Source organism: Daldinia caldariorum (assembly GCF_022478825.1).
Source record: "Daldinia caldariorum strain CBS 122874 unplaced genomic scaffold F4812scaffold_3, whole genome shotgun sequence".
In the NCBI taxonomy this organism is placed as follows: domain Eukaryota; kingdom Fungi; phylum Ascomycota; class Sordariomycetes; order Xylariales; family Hypoxylaceae; genus Daldinia; species Daldinia caldariorum.
The window spans coordinates 433,157-448,799 of NW_025953039.1; the positions used below are offsets into that span (position 1 = coordinate 433,157).

Genomic DNA, 15,643 nt, shown 5'->3' on the forward strand with positions numbered 1-15,643 from the left:
TATTGCTAGAACCTTGAGCTATAAGATTGATATAAGTCCCACGCACCAATTTATATCTACCCACCTAGAGAAACAGATAAACCCTGATTTCTTCATGTCTATACATTATGTAGGTACCTAAGGTATGCTTTTCCGAAACCTTCTGCATATAGTCGGAGGGGGTGGTGTAAGTCAATGGCCAATTAATATGAAATAGTATATGCAGTGTAGCTTGGATAAAATAATATCACACGAGTATACGAACCAGAAATTCAGAACGAACCACATGAACCAACACCAGAACGTAACTATAGATTTGTGTATAACACCGTGCGTAGCGACAGTTTGACGACGAAGAACAAAAAAAGTATACAGTGTCGTCAACCTACAACCACCTACGTACACCCTCTCGATAGCCTTAATGGATCCAACACCCTGTTTCGAAAGATATCTGCAATCTAGTATGTGCATGGAGCGGACAGGAACAGACAGGAATAAAAAACGATTGGCTGGAAATGTAACACGATCTCTTTCATGCTGGCGAGTCTGACCAGTTGAGTCCGATGTTTCCGATGGAAATATTAACAATGGACATAGAAGAGAACCATGCCGCTCAAGATCCATGGTTTAGATTCGCCAGAACAACACCATGGTTACACATCCAACTCTTCAGATGTTCTCAAGGAGAGGGCGGAGTCTGATCGCACAGGACAACTATTGATTTACTCTCTGGAAAATACCCGCAGCCCTATGAAAGTTACTTACACTGCCCTGTATGAGGAGGCAAAGAAAATCAGCTGCATTATCAAATCTCTCGAACAGTTCAAGGCTGGGCATCCAATACTGTTGCATTTTGACGACCATTGGGATGTGATTTTATGGTTCTGGTCCGTTTTGCTTGCAGGCGGCTTACCAGTACTCTCATACCCCTTCAGCAACATCGAGGACGATCGCCATAAGCATGTTCGCCTTGTCAACTCTGTTGGAATCACCCCTTTGTTTCACCAGATCCAAATTCTTGCCTTTATTCTGTGGCGCCTAGGATTTACATCTGCACCCCATCGAAAGTCTACTCGAGGAATCAAGAATAAGAAGTACTAAGCGCAACTTGGGCGAGAGCAAAAGCGGCCAAGTGCACAACGCCCAGAATGGTAATCATACAGCATGCGACACGAAGTGTAACAAAACGAATAATACAGAAGATAGGGAAGACGGTGGGGGTCTTCTGATGCTTATGTTGACATCTGGTAGCACGGGAAACACGAAAGCCGTCTCGTTCACGCACAAGCAGGCCCTGGCTGCGATTTCCGGCAAGGCTGCGGTGCGCGTCCTCCCCCGAGACCGGCCCTTTCTGAGTTGGATAGGCCTAGACCACGTAGCTGGCCTACTTGAAATGCACCTTCAGCCACTATGGCTTGGTGTCGACCAGATCCATGTGAATGCTGCCGATGTTGTGCCATCTCCTGGTATCTTCTTGGATTTGCTCAGCCAACACCGTGTGTCTCGCACGTTTGCTCCGAACTTCTTCCTTGCGAAGCTAGTCTCCGCCGTTGGTTCACCTGAAAGTGATCCCGGATGGGATCTTTCGTGCCTAGTTTGCGTAGCATCTGGTGGTGAGGCAAACGACATAAAAACCTGCCTGGCAGCATCTGCCTTGTTCTCGATGTATGGAGCGCCACGTAATCTGTTAACTCCTGGCTTCGGAATGACGGAGACGTGTGCTGGGGCTATTTCAATATCAACTGCCCTGAGTACGACGATACGCGAGGCCATTTGGTAGCGTCGTTGGGTAATTGTATAAGCGGCATAGAAATGCGTATTACTACGCCTCAAGGGGGCCTGGCTGCGCTCAACGAGCCCGGTGACCTTGAAGTTCGTGGCCCGGTCGTTTTCAAAAAGTATTATCGCAATCCAACTGCTACAAGCGAGGCTTTCATCTCTGATAATTGGTTCCGAACTGGGGACCGGGGAGTCATCGATTCGAATGGCTATCTTCGTCTCGTGGGCCGCGCTAAAGACGTCATCAATATCAACGGCGGTAAAGATCGTTGCCGCAGATGTCCAAACAGCTATTGAGAACGCTCTAGGCGATCGCGCGGCACGGCTAGTCGTTTTTGCGTCTACGGCCTCGCACACAGAGCAGGTGACGGTTGCATATATCCCTCACGTCTTCCCGCCGCGGGACGAGGAAATGGCTGGCATTACCCGTCTGGTGACGCAGGCATGTCTTATGCGCACATCAACCCATCCATTGGTGTTCGCCCTCCGAGAACAGTCGCTCCCGCTTCTTCTAATGTCCACTCTGGGAAAAATATCGCGGCTGAAAATGGCGCGCTTATTCGAGAAGGGTGAATTTGCCGTCGATCTCAAGCTTCATGAACATGCAATTCTACGCGCATCCAAAGCAGCAGAACAAGGGCGCAAGAATGGACCGAAACTGATGAGCGAGTCGGAAGCCCGTCTACTTGAACATGTCGCCGAGACCCTTGGCCTAGCCACAGAAATCCTTGAAATCGATATTGAAACATCTCTATTCGATATCGGATACACTTCCATGCATATTATCAAGCTCAAGTACTACATCGAGAGAGGTCTAGGAATCGATGTTTCTGTCATTAACATCATGAAGAACCATACCATCCGGGCGCTGGCCGCTTATCTCGACGCTCAACTGCAGCATTCCAAGGCGGGCTCCCGCCAGCAAGCACCCTCCATTGATAGCTACGACCCCGTCGTAGTCTTCCGCGCCAAGGGTTCCAAGACCCCACTCTGGCTAATCCATCCCGGCGTTGGCGAGGTTTTGGTCTTCGTCGGACTTGCCCAATGCCTCGCTGTGGACGACCGGCCCGTGTTCGCGTTGCGCGCAGCCGGCTTCGAGTCCGACCACCAGCGCTTCCGTAGCATCAAGCAGGCCGTCGATGTTTATATAGCGGCGATCCGGCGACGCCAGCCGCATGGGCCCTACGCGCTAGCAGGCTACAGCTATGGCACGATGTTAGCGTTCGAAGCGGCAAAGCGGCTGGGCGCCGACGGCGAGGAGGTGCGCTTCCTCGGCTCATTCAACCTCCCGCCGCACATTAAACACCGTATACGCGTCTTGAACTGAAACATATGTCTGCTGCACCTGAGTCACTTTCTAGGGCTCGTGACTGAGGACGTTTCGGGCAGCCTTGAGACAGATCCGGCCTTCCGCGCAGTGGCGCGCGATGAGGCTATAAGGTGGGTTTTGGATATAGGCCACCAGTTGCGCTGGAAGGAGCTGGCATTGGATACCTCAGATGCCCTAGCACGCTGGGTGGATGTGTCGTTTGGGATCCAGCAAATGTCGAGCGACTACGATCCATCTGGCCAGGTGAATACTATTGACGTTTTCTACGCCATACCATTGAAAGCGGTGGCCAAGACCCGAGAGATTTGGCTACGTGAGCATCTGAGCCGTTGGAGTGATTTCGCGCGTGAACCACCAAGGTTCCACGCCGTGGGAGGCGAGCATTATACCATGATCGGACCTGATCACGTTGCAAGATTTTCGAAGATTTTAGTGGAGGCCATGAAGGCCAGGGGAGTATAGGAAAATAAGCTGGTAAGTTTCTTCTGTAAAAAAGCGATAAAACAAACACCGAGATGTCCCAAAGAATTAGCCATACGAGATTTATATTTGGTATCCTTGTAAGCGTACCTTGTATGTGTGCGTAAATCTATATTGCAAATACGCGGTTATATTCCAACTATATAACTGTCCGATACCTGCCATGATCTTCTTCGCCTCTGCTCACGTATCTTCTCCTTCATCCAACTCTGACAGTGATATCAACTCCGAATATGACCGCCCCAATTCCACATGGCCAGATTAGTAGCGCTGGCTCAAAATATGGCCTGTCCGAGAGAGCTGCTTTTAATTCGGCCCAAGACCAACCATGGGATGCGATTGAGAAGATGGTGGCAAATGTCTGGGCGCCTACTAATCCCAATGGCCTGTAAGTGTCCTGATGATAGTTTAGAGCTCCTCAACTATGCGCTCCGGCCTCTATGTTAACGATCCGAAGAGTGTTTCTCAATGTGGCCGAGAACATTCTCTTGCACCAGGAAGTGGCCACGCGTATCGAGGACGATGTAAGGATATGCGAGCAGATTCGGAGAAAATATCAAAGGTACTCGGTTTCTGACAATGGACTTTAGTCAACTATCGTTCCGAATGATCACCTGGGCTACGGTGTTGGTCCACGGGGGTCACCGCGTTTAAAGAAGGCCTAGCATCATTCTTCCGATCAAAGTTCCAGGCACATAAGCCTGTGCTGGAAAAGCAGATCCTTATCCTACCTGGAGCTGTGGCCGTGATCGATTCCCTAATATGGTCCATCTGTAACGACGGGGAAGGCGTCATCGTTCCAGTGCCTATCTATACAGGCTTCAAACCAGCCGTCTCGCTCAGAGCGTGGGGAGTGCTCGTGCCCGTGTCATCCCAGGATATCGCGGGTTACCGGGGTTTCGATGACGTCTTTGCCCCTGAAATGAACAAGAAGGCGTTGGAGAAGCCCCTGCTACAAAGTCCGCAGAGTCGCTTAGAGAGATCGCCCGTTTCTGTAGTTGCAACAATCTGCATCTGATCATCGACGAGGTTTTCGCCATGTCGGTCTACGAGAACCCACAGGCTGCTGATGTGACGCCCTTTACATCGGTCCTAGGGTTAGACCTCGACAGCGTTATCGATCACCAACTCTACCATGTCACGTACAGGATGGGTAAGAATTTCTGCGCTACGGGACTTCGACTGGGACTGAGTTAGGTACCTCCTATTCATGAGGGTGGTTGGGTCGTTGCCTTTCGTACATTAGGTGCCTACAGTTAGGGTCCAGAAATATTTGGACCCCACCCCCCTTTTACGCCAAAACATAGGAGGTAGCTAGCCTTGTCACTCTACGATATCTTTACAAAGAAACCTCTAAGGATTGAGAACTTAGGTTTATCTTGGAGGGAATTGGTTCAAGCCAATCCTTTGAATAACAAGTTTCTTTCGACAACCAATATTGAGAAGGCTATCGCATTCGGGAGCTGACTAGATGATTCTTGACGAGTTCGCCCCATAAATCAATAATCTTTCGTATGGGAGATTCTTAGAAGCCAGTTAAGGTTGACTTTCAACTGCAGTAACTTGTTTATCATCACTTGTTTAAAAGGTCTGTTTGTGAAGAATACTTTAGGTACCTAAGGTACTTAAGGTAAGTATCTGTAGGTAACTGGAACTTGTATAAGGGCGCATCTAGCATTGTAACTAATATAGTGGTGAAGAATTAACACATATTATCTTATTTTTCCGACCTTTTCAGGGGTTGATCTTCAAATTAGTAAAACCATCAACTAAACGCATTAGACGTATTAGTTATCTAAGCCACCATGGGGAACTACGATCTAATCATGAGAGCTAATTTTTATACGTTAGGTTAGGTACCTACTATTATAGACGTCTCATCTATAGGTAACTAAGTCAAGGTACTTGACCTATTTCTGTCCTATATACCTACGATTCAATAAACATAAACTTTTAATAAGTTAAAACGATGACACGGCTAAGTCTTGTATTTAACGTTATTTGATTTGACTTGGCTGTGCAGGAACAAGCTTCATTGTCATGTCGAGTATGGTCACTTACCTGAATAAGCGTCGTAAATAGGAATAGCAGAACCTGACTATGGATGATAACTTATGCAGGTCTCAATCGTCGCTACGTCATCCAAGTTGTAACTACTTGTGATATAACCGGAAATATCCAGTCGAATGTTGCGAGTACCTAGCTGCGTTCTTATTCCCATTGCCTCGTACCGATATATTTAGCGCATGATCGTAGAAGACGAGTTATCACCTTTATACCAGTAAGGTTGTTTCAACCAAATTCGGCGTCGAAACACACTCAGTCTGCTTCCCGCCCCTCGAATCTTTCTCCTTGCTTTTGTGCAGATAGTGCATAAAAAAGAGGCTGAAGAGGCTGATAATATTATACTTGCCAAGCCCCTCTTTTATTGGTTCGGAATGGGCAACATTGACTGTGCATGTATAAGTCTCAAATACTACATTAGTGCAGAGAAAGGTACCTAATTAGACGATGTAGAAAGGCCGTGGTTAGGTTAGATATGATCCATAGTCGTTGTTGATTGTTCAACGTTAGAACTTCGTAGGAAAATATTGACTCGTCTAGCTCGTTTGTCACGGGGGCAAGATTCGGATCAGCCTTTAAACCGTATGCAAAATAACCTTAAGTACCACAACATCGGAATGTGGGGTTTGGAAGGCCAGAACCAAATCTCGCCGTCCCTGACGATCATTGATCGCTGATCTTTTTCGCTTGTTTATCAGCATGTCGCACGGAAGGGATAAATAGACATCGTCTGACCAAAAAGATTCGTTTTATTTTCTTCTCGAAATCTTTAGGGGGGAGCACGAAATTGTGTTGTGACAGAAGCTGTATGTTACGCTGTATGTTATCTGGTTGTTTATTATTCTATTCGAATAATTTATATAGATCTCGTATACGAGGGTCTGCAGGGAACATTCGATTCTTCTTCGGACGTTTGCGAAAGAGTGCTTCAAAGCTGCAGCCGACGTAGTTTTTAAATCTCACGTTCTTGCGGATGCATTTCCAGGCTTGGGAATGGCGGATACACTTATGTATTGGTGCATCTTTTTTTCCTTGGAAGTTGAATGTGCATAATAATCTTAACATACGAGACTCGATGCAGGGTACATTGGCACCGTTTAGCTGGCCTCGTAAAAAAACAGGGACGGCTTCTCCAATGCCGTGCAAAACTAGAAAGTCGGATCGGAGCGATAGGCGTCATTTGTCATCCACTTACCATCTCTGGTACCTCGTAGCGAGACCCTTAAAAATATTTTCTTCTCTTTCTATATCTTGAATATTTTTAGTATTGTATTTATATTTTATGTATGGTAGAAATGAATAAATTGGCTAGTTCGTGAATAGTGAAAAAACAAGCCCGAATGGAAACAGTTCAGCTTTGTGCTTTGTGTGACAGAAGACGCGATAGGATGAACCGAGAATGCTAAAATCCGAGGAGACGCCGACGATTATCCCTTTAGGACCCAAACATGGGTCCGGCTACTAGCGTAACTTTTTGACCAGGAAAGCAATCTCGCTACCAAGCTATTGTCCTCCTGTATGTATCTTTTTTAAACATAGCGTGTTTTTACGTGTGTTTAAACGCGTCTGTACTTAATTCTAGACATTTTTAAGTATTCGGGTTTTAATCGTAAGTAGGTAGGTTTTGACGATATTGTAGTATTACGTTCAAGTGACTTACAATATAAGTAATGTAATGCTTTGTAATACTAGGGAATAATAGAACGCGTGGCATAAGATAAACAATTAAATGATGTACTAGCCTTACGATATTTAATACAGTGGCTAGCTTTAATGAAAACACCAGTATTCGAATCATACTCATTGAAAAGTCAGTATAAAATAGCCTCAACAGCGTATTTGTTTAATTGTTTACAAGCATGTAATTCAATACATTGACCAGACAAGGCCTCATATTGATTTAGTGGAGATGTGTCTAAACGTTGAATTTTGATACGTCAGGGCTAGCTACCTAGCAATACGCTACTGCATACTAGTCCTGGACCCATGTTTGGGTCCTAAAGAGATACCTAACCTGCTTAATAAGTAGTGCACTCATATGATTTGTGTGGTCTGTACTTAGGTACTTGACCTACACGTCACTACACCTAGGTATATATTGTGGAAGGCGGTGTAGGGGCACTTAGTGAGCATGCTTATGCATTTTCAAGGAGGCCTTTTTTGATGTTGTTGCGTTGATATTAGCGTTGGCGTTGGCGTTAGTAGCCAACTATTCAAACAAAAAAAATAAAAAAATAAAACGAGTTAATATAGTATCTAGTTGAAGCAAAAATATTTTATAGGCTATTCGGGTGTAGTATTAATAGAATAACTCCAGGTTATTACCGTGCCGTAAAGTTCAAATCCTAGTTTTTGAAGTTTTGATAGGCAGGGGCTTACCGAATAACCTGTGCCAGAGATCTTGCAAGTTTTCGAGGCGGAGGGGCCTAACAAAGATTGCAGCCAAATTTGACGTGTACAATACAAAAGTACAATGTTCAGCAGTAAAGGATTCTTAATTCCTGCGCCACAGAAACTTGGCTCACGTATGGGGAAGCTGAAGTTTATATGAAATGGGTAGGATTCAAACAATCCGGGCAATCAAAGATATTCAGGACGAGTAGGAGCTGCCGGTGTAGTGTAAGTATGCTACCTACATAAAGTGGTAGGTATTGCATTACCTGTTACTGCATTATAGGTATTACATGTATGTACGTTCACGGGTACTTCCTTATGTTAGTGTATCGGGACCTGTATGTAATACATAAAATACCTAACTATTATGGGGCTGAACCACCCCCAAAATCCCCCGCTCAACTTATACCCAAACAGCCAAACAGCCAGAATAGGTACTATGTAATACATTGTGAACTCGATATGTTACAAATTTACAAACATTCTCAATGTCAGCACAAGTCTCACCGCTGGTAGTTCGGTCGTAATGCGCCAACAAACCCTCCAAGAATGTCCCCCCATCATTGTTGGCCAATACTACTCTGCCGCCGTCATTGTCTTGATCCTTGCTCACCCCGTTCTCGACTTTCGACAGTTCTGGAGCATTGTTCCGTTCGCTGTGGTGTTTATACAGGTGCTAATACCGGCTGTGGAGAGCTGTTTATCTCCTAGTCGTATTCAATCGTATTGTATTTGCCTAGCACATTCGACGGACAAATACACCACCAATTGCACCGTTCAATTGACTGACCCAAGGGTCAAGCAAGACCCGCCAGTAGGGAGCTTGGGTGGCCTGATCCGAAGCAGGACGAAGCTTGGTGACGACGTATGAGAGAGACGAACTGTTACGTGACTTTTTACTGTGTTGGTCAGGTTGGTTAACTCAATCTGCCCTCGGTACGCAAATTCTACTACTATTTCAATATGGTAATTCAGTAATTACTCCTGCTACTATAAGGAGATAGAAGACCAGTTTGATCCTTCATTAATCCGGGGCTAGGCTTTAAAACATGGAACGTACAGTACACACCATTCACCCAACAGCGATCTCCCTGGTAGAAGAGCTATTTCGATATTCAAACCCCCAATACCCCCCTTGCAAATGTGGAAAGCGACATTGGAGATCTTCAACTTTGCAAGGACGCTTGCGTGATCTCTCCCTCCGTATTGTTCCAGTCAACTTTGTCGAACCTCGTACTTTTACTTACCTGGTACGTGTAAGTATTGAATCCGCGCACACAAGGTTAGTATTTCTTTGGCAAACTGGCTGACTGGTCAATCTATATCGTACAAGCTACCTGGCTGCCTGGCAAACTATTAGACCTGTCTAGGTACAAACTAGACTATAGTATCATATGATGTTGTAACTATGCACTTTGTGTCATTAACTTTCCGCTGAGATGGAAGATCCGGCTTGCTTTAGTTACCGCATTTGCGATCCAGCTTCATGTTATTATTATTTACCCCCCAGCTTTTAAACCCTGACTTCGGGGTCTTCTCTTTAAGTTCGGGTACCGGACAGCCCTCATACGAACGGGTGTCAAAGGTACCCATACCGGGCTCTACCTCCCTCATAGATCCAATACCAATAATGGCTATGCATGCATTAGGGTAGAGTACTTAGCCTCGTACTAATCGTACTAACCATACCTACTGAACATGGATGGACAGGCACCGGGTTCCATACCTGCAAGTGCTCGGCTACCATCCTGACCCGTGCGGCCTTTGCATAATAATAAGCTCCATCCCCTCGCCTCATCCGCCTGTTTCTTCGAACGTTTATTTATTCTATATAAGTCGTTATATCTATCTGCGTATCCGGGAATTGAGTTTGCTAATCCCTCTCTCCAAATTCCGGCCGATCGTCCGAGGTGCTTGTACTCGTTAGCGGTGTTGCTTGCGTATATAAGACACCTTCATTCAGCTGCCCCGAGCCTATCTGACTTGATCTCGCGGTCTGACGATATTAGAACTTAGCACGTCATCTAAATAGCTTGAGCGCGTGATTTCTTCTAGTACTAGGGAGTAGATACTTTTTATGGTTTCAAGGTTTCGTTCGAATATGAGCAACCTTTATTCCTTGGCACCTTATATTATTAGTTTTCTAAGACCTTAACTTATCTTCACCTTAAAAAATTATATCCGAGATGGGCCACTCCAGGTGCTTTTCTACCTACGATGACGACTTCGAATTCGACGATGCGTATTTCAGAAAGTTCTACAAACCTTTGTCGAATCTCCCTACGCCACCCCCTTCTTCCAGAAATTCATCTGCTGCGCAGAGTCCTCGCATTAGCTCGGAGGATGTCGAGAGCGTCAGTCCAGAATTCTTAGGTTAGTACCACCTCCTGAAAAGATGAGGAAAAAAAAAAGTATAATTCAGCTAACTTCTACTGGTAGGCCCCGCAGCCCATCTAGCAAGAATGCTACCGCCCGGAGCTTCTTTTATGACGCCGTCTATCTCAATAGTACAAGGAATACTGACTCGTGCTAATTTACCGATGGATATAATCGCATTGGCGGTCTGCATTTTGGATTCGTTAAATTCTCGATTCTCTCGAAGCTGGCGGATATCCTTCCCCCTAAACAAACCAAGCGAGCCCGTCCCCAAACGCCATACCTTACCGTCCGGTGCCGTTCAGGCTGTCCACATCGATAGCGTCTCTCCAGAGATTATTATTCTGGCCGCATTGATAATTGCCGATAAGTTCGTCGAAGATTTATTGGAATCTACACAATACTATTCTTCTACCTGGGGCGAAGATATCTGGACATGTGAGCAGATCAATTTCACGGAGAGATGTATCATGGAGAACTTGGGCTACCGCATCCTGCCGCTGTGGGAACCGAAGTCTATCAAGCAAGCCAGGCACGATATCGAAATGGCCCGGCGAGAGTTAATTGACGAGGATATTTGCGCGGGAGAGGAAAGCAAATTGGCTAAGCATGGCAAGTCGATGAGCTCGGGACATGCTGTATTTGGTTTGGGTATACAACCGACCCCTGCCGGGACACCCAAGTCTGAATTGGCCACACCATTCGACCACACCCACACCCACGACCACGACCACGATCTCGGGTTAGAAACTCGGGAAGCTTTTAGTAACCCTACGGCTTCATCGCGAGATTATTTACATCTACCTTCCACGACATGAATTCAATGAAAATCGGATGTTACGGCGCGATTGCGATTTTATTTTGCATGTTGCATGCTCGAAAATATACTCTCTTCGTTAATCTGCATAGCATGTTGGTTGCGTCTGGGCTTCATTCGCCTTACCAAATTGCGCTTCTCGATAATATTGGTTTGCTTTATATATATATACCTACTTGGTATACATATATTTATTTTCCCACATCTATCGATCGGGTCGACCCATCCGGGCCAAGGGAGTTGCGTGCGTAACGGAGTTTTAGGGGGGGGCCCGGGTTCTGGGTCGGAGTACAAGGTCTTGCATTGGCTTGAAAAAAGGTCAACATATTGGGGGACACGCGTCCTACAGAAATTATACCCACTAGTAATATATTATTAGTCTTTCACCCGTTCACTACCTCCATGTTGATGATTCTTTAACGTTTGGCCTGATTGTAATTGTGCAATAGGAGGAAAGCTAGGTACCTAACTTACCTACATGTAGGTAATTGCTCATGTACTACACAATTTTCGTAATAGGCTTTATTTATATCTAGCTAGGTTGCCTGGCTGGACGGACCGATGTTCATCGTCAGAGCTGGGAATGAAATCTTCCATCTACCACGCTCTTCTTTACCCCGGGTTTCTATATAAACATGCATACCACATAGATGACTATGGTTCGGGAAATTTTCTGGCCAATGGAACGACCATGAGGAGTCTACAATAGGCAGGAGAGAGAGGTGGAAGAGATGGGTTGCATGCTGGTATGTAGGGGAATAGCTCCGTTGGATATATCGATCTTTACCCAACCCAATGGAGGGGCAACTGGACGATTAAAAAAAAAAAAAGAAGGGCCAGATCTGGTTGGCCGGTTCCCTGCAGTAGTTTATATGTATGCCAGTTTTTGTTTCCAAGGTGGTGGTGATCACGTAAAACTGCGAGATCGAGTACGCCATGCGTGCATTTCGATCGAAGCTAATCGACCCTTCGAGGCTCGAGGTGGAGCGAAGGGAAAGGATGTATACCTACCTAAAGTATGACTTTACTAATAGAATTGGCTGGATCAAGAAAGTTTTGGACGGATCTAGAGCGGGGATGAAGAAGAAAAACGGTTTGCGTCGTCGACAATAAAATGCGTTATATATAAAATATATCTATCTCTCTTGGAGGGTGGATGTAGATGTTTAAAATCTGATCCTTCACGCTAAGGCGGCAGTTGAAATATTGAATCAAGGACAAGCTTTCTCCTACGTATTCTATATTCTCTTATTTTATTTTTGCCTTGACCTGCTCACTTCTTATTCAAGTGCAACTACCTAATACTTCAATTTTATCTTTTCTCATAGTATCAGGTCGGTACCTGGTGACGACTAACACCTAAGCCAAGATTCTAGAAAATGCCAATGAATATAACAGGTACCTAATGGAACACCTGCAGCTTGTTATGGTTTAGCTACTTGCCGTAAAAGCCACCTGAAACTAGACCAGCAATAGTGAATCTTTAAAGTGCCATACTAACGGTAGCGTTGCAAAACAAATATGAACTAAACAACTGTCTAACATGGCCAAGCAGATAATAGCCTTCCACAATAAATTTTGTGTTTCAACAAGCATCGGACGACGTGAGCGGAAACGCATGCTTATGCTTGTTCTAAATGAAGGTATATATTATATCGTCCAGACCGTACAGCGTCAAAGGAGGGTGGAATAGGCCCCGGTGCTTCGTTACTACGGACGGCAGGCGGGGCATACTATGGGAGCAGGGAGCAGGGATCCTTACTTTAAGATAAGATAAAAGGCCTTATCAACCGTTCCGGCCGTATCAATCATACCAAAATAAGGCTAGCGAGGGGCAGCCCGGATGGCAGAATAATTTTATACACCGCCTAATAAAGCTGCGACAGGTCGCTAGGTAATCGCTATCGAGGTCCATGTACAAAACTTGAGGCGTATCTGATACCTATCGTAGACATTGCCGCAATTTCGCGGCAGAAGAAGAAATGGCAAAGAAGCGAGCGAGAGAAGCCGACGGCGCTGCCGAGGCGCCCGATAAGATGGTCGAAGACGGCGATAGCTCCGATGACGACGTGAGTAGAGAGAATACATACATCCTATCCTAACATATCCCCCGGGTACTTTTTTATTATCAAGTACCTCCCTAAGCTACGGCCAGCTATGTGCGGTTAGGTAGTTAGTTTACTTACTTACTTCCCCCCTTTATTAGGATTTCGATATGGTTAACGTCGACTTCGAATGGTTCAACTTCGACCCGGAGATCGACTTCCACGGCACGAAATCCCTGCTGCGCCAGCTCTTCGACGTGGACGCGGCCCTGTTCGACATCTCGGGGCTCGCCGACCTGGTCCTGTCGCAGCCGACGATCGGGTCGACGGTCAAGGTCGACGGCAAGGAGACGGACGCCTACGCCTTCCTCACCGCGCTCAACCTGCACGAGCACCGCGAGAAGAAGCCCGTCGCCGACCTCACGCGGTACCTCAGCGAAAAGGCCCAGACGAACGAGGCCCTCGCCGCGATCCCGGACCTGCTAGCCTCGGGGAAACACGTCGGGCTCGTGCTCTCGGAGCGCCTGATCAACATGCCCTCCGAGATCGCGCCGCCGATGTACAGCATGCTCGTCGATGAGATCGAGGCCGCGGTGGAGGACAAGGAGCCCTACGAGTTCTCGCACTACCTCATCGTCTCCAAGACGTACCACGAGGTCGAGTCGACGCTCGACGTCGAGGAGAGGAAGCGCAAGAAGGGAAAGCAAGACGCGACCATGTTCTACTTCCACCCGGAGGACGAGGTGTTGCAAAAACACGCCGTGGCCAGCGGCAGCTACGACTACACCAAGATGGACGAGGCCATCGCAGATAGCAAGCGGGCGTTTCAAGAGATGGGTATCATGCCGCGTGGTTTCATGATATTAATCGAGGCTAGTAAATTCGCAGGTGCCGCGAAAGCTATAAGCGAGTATCTAAGTCCGCCATCTTGAAAAAAAGAAAAAAGAAAAAAAAGAAAAACCAGCAATAATGACATAACACACACACGACCTTTTTATCTAGCTTTCCGTATCTATATTCCGTGATTTGTCTAGTCTAGCCGTTGCATCAGATATTCCACCTCCACCTCTTTCGTCAACGGGATGACAAAGTCCCTGTACATGGAGACCACTGCGTCGACATTAATCTTGCGGTTATCCTCGGAGTCGTTTGTAGATGGATCCGTGCCGTAGGTGCGCGCCTTCAATCCTAGTCGCGCCAGAACCTGCTTCTCAACCGCCGCGTTCGTAATAGACTCGCCGATGCCGTCGCGGTCGCCCGCTTTGATCAACCGGGTGTACAGCTCGGGGTCGGACTGGAATTTGGACTCGGCCACGAACATGCCAAAGTGTATCCTGCGCGACAGGGCCTGGAGGCAGGCGATGTCGCACGTGGCAGAGGAGCCGTAGTTTTCCTCCCTCTCGCCGCTGTCCGGGCGGCCGAAGTTCGGGCACACGGCCGGCAGGAAGTCCTCGACGTAGAACTTCTTGATCTTCTCGTTGACGTTGACGGTGCTCGGATGCAGGATCTTGGGGTAGTTGAGGGGCTTGAGTATGGGTTTCTGCAGCGCGTCGGGGAAGAACGGATACTCGTCGGGGGCCTCGTAGCGCCGAATCAGGGACTGCAGCTTCTCCTGCTCCCTCAGATACCAATCCATGAAGCTGAGCTTGTTGTCCTCGCCGATCTCGATGGCGCCGGGGATGTAGATGTTCTTGTTGAGCGGGAACTGAACTCGCTCGATCAGGTGGAAGGTGATCGTATCCTCTAGTCGGCTAATCCGTACGATATCTCGTTAGCAACATGCCCAACCTGCTCGAGAGAGAAGGGTGAAGAGGGGTTGCGTTGCACATACATCAGCTGAAAGCGAATGTTAGACAAGTCCAGCGCCTTAGAGGCATCCTTGATGTCGATGATGGTATCCATAGCTACTGCCTATTCCAATTCGACGGCCGTGTTGATTTCAAGTTAATTTTAAGGCACTGGAGTCAAACGAGGATAGAAGACGATATATATACCTATATGTTGTAGCTAGGGAGAAAGAAGACTGACTCGAGGCCCGTTTTTGGTTTTTGTATTGGGAGCACAAAGGTCTTCCTCCCTTCCAAGCGGGGTGAAGCGCAAATGGTGGGCAACGTTTCACAACTTTCGCTGCCAAGTTCAGATATGAGAGAAATCATTGATAGAAATTTACAAGACTGCGGTTTCTTTTTTTGAAAGGTCTCTTTTTAAAAACTAAGGTACGTATCCGCATACTACTTGACCTGGGCTAGGTAAGGAACTATAGCCAATAGTCGGCCAACATCAAACTTGTAGCTGCCCTTTTCAGGAGCTTCAAGATGCAAGTCAGCTTACCTATGAGGTAGGTACGGCTATATAATTTACAGGGTATACAGGTTATAT

The 15,643-nt window shown here is 46.7% G+C and overlaps 6 protein-coding genes across 6 annotated transcripts; 5 read left to right on the forward strand and 1 right to left on the reverse strand.

Moving 5' to 3' along the window:
• Nucleotides 1–585: 585 nt before the first annotated feature.
• Nucleotides 586–3,622, forward strand: F4812DRAFT_468976 (acetyl-CoA synthetase-like protein; the record flags this gene model as incomplete). The annotated part of the gene is made up of 5 exons (XM_047938829.1): nt 586–942; nt 1,022–1,730; nt 1,790–2,017; nt 2,067–3,065; nt 3,120–3,622. 5 exons carry the CDS (start codon nt 586–588, stop codon nt 3,548–3,550), a joined length of 2,724 nt encoding a protein of 907 aa, XP_047792661.1. The 3' UTR covers nt 3,551–3,622.
• Nucleotides 3,623–3,801: 179 nt separating this feature from the next.
• On the forward strand, nt 3,802–4,586 carry F4812DRAFT_456354 (uncharacterized protein; the record flags this gene model as incomplete). The annotated part of the gene is made up of 4 exons (XM_047936974.1): nt 3,802–3,956; nt 4,026–4,092; nt 4,159–4,194; nt 4,254–4,586. 4 exons carry the CDS (start codon nt 3,802–3,804, stop codon nt 4,584–4,586), a joined length of 591 nt encoding a protein of 196 aa, XP_047792662.1.
• A 3,327-nt stretch (nt 4,587–7,913) lies between these two features.
• On the forward strand, nt 7,914–9,403 carry F4812DRAFT_262273 (uncharacterized protein). Its single transcript, XM_047930819.1, has 3 exons — nt 7,914–8,962; nt 9,066–9,282; nt 9,360–9,403. Exon 1 carries the CDS (start codon nt 8,553–8,555, stop codon nt 8,895–8,897), a length of 345 nt encoding a protein of 114 aa, XP_047792663.1. The 5' UTR covers nt 7,914–8,552; the 3' UTR covers nt 8,898–8,962; nt 9,066–9,282; nt 9,360–9,403.
• A 680-nt stretch (nt 9,404–10,083) lies between these two features.
• F4812DRAFT_262275 (uncharacterized protein) lies at nt 10,084–11,620 on the forward strand. Its single transcript, XM_047930820.1, has 2 exons — nt 10,084–10,399; nt 10,466–11,620. The coding sequence occupies exons 1-2, from the start codon at nt 10,213–10,215 to the stop codon at nt 11,218–11,220; spliced, it is 942 nt and encodes a 313-aa protein (XP_047792664.1). The 5' UTR covers nt 10,084–10,212; the 3' UTR covers nt 11,221–11,620.
• Nucleotides 11,621–13,167: 1,547 nt separating this feature from the next.
• On the forward strand, nt 13,168–14,469 carry F4812DRAFT_417194 (p21-C-terminal region-binding protein-domain-containing protein). Its single transcript, XM_047933150.1, has 2 exons — nt 13,168–13,288; nt 13,426–14,469. The coding sequence occupies exons 1-2, from the start codon at nt 13,202–13,204 to the stop codon at nt 14,194–14,196; spliced, it is 858 nt and encodes a 285-aa protein (XP_047792665.1). The 5' UTR covers nt 13,168–13,201; the 3' UTR covers nt 14,197–14,469.
• On the reverse strand, nt 14,246–15,376 carry F4812DRAFT_262287 (chorismate mutase). The gene is made up of 3 exons (XM_047930821.1): nt 15,263–15,376; nt 15,096–15,196; nt 14,246–15,015 (listed from the first exon to the last, which is right to left on the reverse strand). The coding sequence occupies exons 2-3, from the start codon at nt 15,164–15,166 to the stop codon at nt 14,295–14,297; spliced, it is 792 nt and encodes a 263-aa protein (XP_047792666.1). The 5' UTR covers nt 15,167–15,196; nt 15,263–15,376; the 3' UTR covers nt 14,246–14,294.
• Between the last annotated feature and the right edge of the window lie 267 nt (nt 15,377–15,643).